This window comes from Pundamilia nyererei, unplaced genomic scaffold (assembly GCF_000239375.1).
Source record: "Pundamilia nyererei isolate P.nyererei 1_Seehausen unplaced genomic scaffold, PunNye1.0 scaffold00390, whole genome shotgun sequence".
Lineage (NCBI taxonomy): Eukaryota > Metazoa > Chordata > Actinopteri > Cichliformes > Cichlidae > Pundamilia > Pundamilia nyererei.
The window spans coordinates 168647-174395 of NW_005187791.1; the positions used below are offsets into that span (position 1 = coordinate 168647).

The following is a 5749-nucleotide window of genomic DNA, read 5'->3' on the forward strand; positions in this document are numbered from 1 at the left end:
ACCCAGCACAGCTCTTTGGACCAGAGCTCGCCTCCACAGACTGGCGTGTCCACCTACAACCACCCTGTGCTGGGCGTCTACAACCCCCGGGATGATCTTGGTGGCCTCTTTAATACTGTGTGTGTGTGTGTGTGTGTGTGTGTGTGTGTGTGTTTTGCAGCAAAACCCAGCACAGCTCTTTGGACCAGAGCTCGCCTCCACAGACTGGCGTGTCCACCTACAACCACCCTGTGCTGGGCGTCTACAACCCCCGGGATGACTTCCCACTGCGAAAGACTGGTGCGGTCCCCACACACACATACGCATGTGCATACACTTTGTTTTGGCAGTGCAGACTCATCTATTTGCTGAATGCACACATGAGAATTACACACACACATTGAAAGTTTAATGTCCAGTAGCTGCCATGTAGACTCACATCTAGCATTATTTAGATGGCACTGAGCACTGCTCCATTAATCACATCCAGATTAGGCTGTCAGGGTCTCCCAGCATTCCCTACATGAGAGCAGTAGAGAGAGTGCAAGTGTAGGTAAGTGTAGTTCAGTACAGTGAGCGCTAAGAAACATCAGCTTGACACTGATAGTTTGAATAGTAAAAAGTTACTGTTTTTTACCAAAATATGACAGCTATATTTACTGTTATTTCCTTTAATGTATTGGATATTTGAATATTAAGACTAACTGGCTTGAGGGCTGTGTTAGTAGTGAAGAACTCCAATTACCTTTGGAGTTCCCCAGGGCTCTGTTCTTGGTCCTCTTAAACTTCCACATTTCCACAGGTGCTTTTGCAGGTGTCTTTTCTTGAATGTTTATAAAGCCACTCTCCCTTTACATAACAACATAGCTCAGTGAATTTGGGTGTGGTACTACTATAATGTGCCACCAAAGCAGCAAGTCAGTTGGTGAAATTTCAACTGCCTTACATCAAGTACAATGCCAAGCATAAAGCACACTACCAGTAAACTCTGGAGCAGTTTTAAAAAAATAAACCTCTATTTAACCCGGAGAAAATAAACTCTTAAGTAGGGATGGGTATCGTTTAGGTTTTATCCGATACCAGTGCCAAACTGGTACTTTAATGGTGCTCGAACCGGTGCTTAAAGAATGGAGAACACAAACTTTGTCCAAAAACCTCTCATGTTCAGCTGTTTTACACTTTTTCTTTGGTCATTTTAGCCTTTTTGGCCAGGGTGAAGGGAGCATCTGCCATCAAACAAGAAGACAGCCGCATGTAGCTATGATGATGTTTGCTAGTTCACCTTACATGCATTAATGTAATAACGTGGTTAGCCTACTCAACGTAAATTACACACGAACAACATTAAGCTACTCACGCAGAGAAGAACGGCTGCTGCTACATCATCATCCTCATCATTTCTGCTACACTGGCAGGGCTAGGGGCCAGGACTCTCCTCTTCGGGTTCTTGGGGGATGTTGCTAACTCCGGGTCCGATAACAGGCAACCCGCAGTAGATGTGCACGGTGTGAGGTCTCGCAGCAAGCTATCAAATATGGCGCATTTCTCGGCTTTTAAAAAAACGCTATGCGTCGCCAGGTGTTTCATCAGATTCGAGGTGTTACCTCCTTTGACAGTATCACAGTATCAGCTTAAAGCACTTGTTGCTGCTGAGTTTGCATATTTTGCTGTGAAGTACAGCCAGACTTTTGACCGCTTCGCCTTGGGCATTTTTAATCTGTAGCTCTGCTCTAACAGAACGTACGTACCTGGACCCGCCTACTACGCTCGCAAAGGTAAAATGATTGGCTAGAATCTGAAGTGTGTGACAGCTCAGGGGGAAAAAAGCACCGAAATGTGCGCTGCTTTTCGGTCTGGTTACTACCGTTTATGTCAGAACCGGTACCCATCCCTACTCTTAAGATTGAATCTCTTTTACAAGAGCATCCTGGCCAAGAAGGACAGCAGTACTATTATAAGTTGCATAAATTAACAGCACATACAAAACAATACACCAGGTGAGTACAAGCTTTGAGAAGAGTTTGGGGAGGGTCCTTATTCTGTTCCCGCATGACTGTGATCCAGTACATAAAGTCCAAAAAAGGCATGGTTGGATGCATTTTGGTGAGTTTAACCCCATTCAACCCCATCCTTTGGGATGAACTATATCAAAAATTGTGAGTCCAGTATCAGTGTCTGACCTCACAAATGCTCTTCTGGATGAATGGGTAAAGATTTCCACAGATTTATTCCAGACTCTTGTAGAAACCCTTCCCAGAGGGGTGGAAGCTTTTGTAGCTGCACCATACTGATGCCTAGGGTTGTAGGATAGGATAGCATAAAAGCTTTAGTAAATTTAATGTGTAGGTGGCCAAATACCTTTTTCACATAGTGTATGTAAGATATGTACACACAAGCACAGCATGCACTTCTTATTGTCCAGAAACTAAAACAGATTCACAGAGCTGAAAGTTTTGTTTCACATTCGGTGCTCAATATGTCAAAAACAATTAAAGCAGTTAAAACTGCTGCACACACCACAGAAATAGATAAAAGTTTACTTGTGGTGCACAATCTGTCATTCTTTGGGTCTGCTGCTCAAACATCAGATGTCTTTAAAGCTTTAGCGAGTAAAACCAGCTGTGTTCAGCGTGCTTTTGTCAGGTGTGTGTGTATGTGTAGCTCTGTGTGGGTGTGCGAAGTGCGAGTGGTGTGTGCGGTGGTGTAGCCGTGAAGCAGCGGTCGTCTTACAGTGCAATTATTCACTTAGCCCAGTGGCAGGCCGCTCCAGCCCTGTTGACTCTGAGCCTGCAGGCTGCTGGCTACGACAACAGATAGACCACAGTTGACACTGGCCCACACAGCTGCATTCCACCCTGGGAGAGCAGCAGAAGGAGAGGAAAGTGAGGGAGAAAGAGGCGAGTAACATGAAGGAAGAAAAGGAGATAATGAGTAGAAATGAGTGAAAACAGAAAAAGGAGAATGAAGAAGGTGCTTGCTAGCTTCACTGATCATTTCCTTGAGAAAGATGATTAGAGCATAGAAAATGAGAGCTGGCATGCAGGATTTAAACTAAATCCAGCAAGTGCACGATGATTACACACTTAGCAAAATCTGCTTTATGTGCAGAATGGGAAAAAAAAAGAGAGAGAAAAACTGGAAGATGGCAGAGAGTGAAAAGATTGTCCCTGGAGTGTCAGCCCGTCCCTGGATTTCTATAAGGCTGAGGATTGTGCTCTGCTGCCGAGAGAGAGGGGAACCTGTGCCGCCCTGATATTTGCCCACAGCACTGACGTGCTTTGCGGGGTTTACTTATGGTAATGGCAGCTTGGTAGAGTTTAGAGGCTCTTTTATATCACCGCCAGGCCATAAAATAGAGGACTGGAACCCAGAACTCCCAGCAACGGCCGAAGGAAGCAACAACGCTCTTTTGTGCATCTCCCCGTCGTCCTTTTTACCATTTTACAGTGCAACGACAGAACAAACCAAAAAGTTTTCTTTCTTTTTGAGTCCCAGCTGATTTGGTGACAACTGTGGTTACTTCTTGAACAGCGTGAGATTTAAGATTTAATGCAAGAAAATCTGTAAGCAGTAAAACAGACTCATTGTTTTCATGCTTTCCTTATGGCAGCAAGCAGCCTTTCACCTGTAATTCTTCGTCCATCAGTTCACTTTGACTACTTCTAATCTACACATAAGACTCTGCAGAATGTTACAGCATGGAACAAGTCCCAGAAATGTTTTAGCTTTTGGTGCACTTGTTCTCCATTGTACACTCAGTGTGTGGAGAGCAAAAAAGGAACCATATTTGCTGGAAATTGTATCTCAAAACCACCCAAATGTCATCAGGTGATGATTTTTTTCTTTTTATACTTGTCCAACAACAGAACAGGAAGTCTACACCAGACGACATTTCAACTTATTAAAGGCCAAGCTGTGGGAAAGGTGCAAAATTGTAACTAAACACATGGTTTAAGCTCTAAGCAAGCTAAAGGTGTAAAAGGTAGAAGAGTCAGGTGACACAAGGTGTTTCCTGAGGACCTTTTGTCCCAGAACATCAAGTGCATTCACTGTACCGTCCGTCTACAGAGGAGACGATGAACATGTACGTCTCATGCTGCCTTCAGAAATGCTGTGCACTTTCTTCCACATTCACTCTGTCGTTACAAAGAAAAGCTGGTGTCAAACACCAAAGAAACGCTGGCACTGCTTCTGGGCCTGACCATCCCACTACAGTGTGGTATGGGCAGGTGACGCCTTTGTCACTGCAAAACCAACCGTGGTCGAGAACCGCTGCTTCCTGTTGCAAACTACAGAGGCATTTGCAAAGCCAGCTAATAGGGGATTTGAGTCTTTGACACTATTGCTGTATGCATTTAGGGATGAAAGAGCACGACATGAACAATGCCCCTGTCTAGAACATGTTCTCACACACCAATAAAGATATGAGAGGGGAAAACAAAGTGAAGCCTTCTTGTCTTTTCACTGATGAGCGAGGCTGTTTTGTGGCCTCACTGGGCAGCATGTCCATGTGGAATACAAGAACGCATACAGTACATGCTGCTGCTTGATAACTGGACCGTATAAATCTCCCGTATATACAAAGCAACATGCGGCTGTGGGGGCGTCACTCACTGAATGCTAGCTGGGCGCCCTGGTTAAGGCCCCGTTTAACAGGGCCACAATACACCATTTATGTGGCCATATCGCTCTGATTGCGTGTGCTCTTGCTTTTCACAGGCTTATAATACAACTTTCAGACTATCACTAGTCGGAGTTTGCAATTTTGAACAGCAAACTTAAAAAAATTAATTAATGTAAAATTAATTAGCCTGTTCTGTGCAATGATTGCCAAAATCAGAGAATGAAGATGGGTCCAAGAAACATGATAATGCAGCCTTAGATATAACCGGTTCCCTTAACACCGCGTGTGTTTTTATGAGCACCACATTTGGTCTTGTTTTCTCTTTAGCCCTCAAAGAGCAGAGAAAACCTATTTTCACAGTTATTGACATTTTCGTCAATTCCCCTCGGCTTTGACTTTTAAAAATGTCTTTCCTCTGCTAATAACGAAAGCAGAAATCTAATTACTCAAAGGGCCACTTGTTATCCTTCCTTCTTCTGTCGTGCCATTTCTTTGTTTTCCTTTCAGAAAATAAAATGCCTATTAGTATTTTCAAATTCTAAGAAAAACAAGATCTGTCATGAATCTTCAAAGATGTAAATGAAATGACGACTCAGAAAGGAGTTATTTCTGATTTGATGGATGCATTTATTCAAACTCTTTCTCCTCGAAAGGTCGTGCTCATTCAATATTGATCATGACAGAAGACATGTTTCTTTATACTTTGCTTTCAAGAAGATAGACTTTGTCTGAGGTTTTTTTTTTTAAGTGGTTATATCCAGTAGTTCCCCGGTGCCTACAGGTCTTTCAGAGTTTTTCTTGAGGGTCTTCAGCCATGTGAAAAACACGGCGGAGCCTCTGTCATGGTTTGTGACTGCATTTCAGTCAGTGGTGTTGGAGATCTTGTCAAAATTGATGAAATTATGAATACAGAAAAGTATAATCAGATTTTCATCCACTATGCAATAGAATCTGGCGTGTCCGATTGACACTGGCTTCAGTTTTCACCATGACATGCTCCTAAACAAACTGCCAATGCGATTAAAGCAGCGGTCCCCAACCTTTGCGCCACAGACCGGTTTATGCCCGACAATATTTTCATGGACCGGCCTTTAAGGTGTCGCGGATAAATACAACAAAATAAAACTAGTACCGGTACCGAAAAAA

General features: G+C 43.4%; 1 protein-coding gene across 4 annotated transcripts in view; it reads left to right on the forward strand.

Moving 5' to 3' along the window:
* LOC102199919 (histone deacetylase 4-like) overlaps nt 1–5749 on the forward strand; it is an 80776-nt gene that overhangs the window by 47426 nt on the left and 27601 nt on the right. For all 4 annotated transcript variants that reach the window (XM_005752898.1, XM_005752899.1, XM_013915872.1 and 1 more), the window contains one exon: nt 161–279. In XM_005752898.1, coding sequence (XP_005752955.1) covers nt 161–279 — 119 coding nt within the window. The remainder of the gene's footprint in view (nt 1–160; nt 280–5749) is intronic.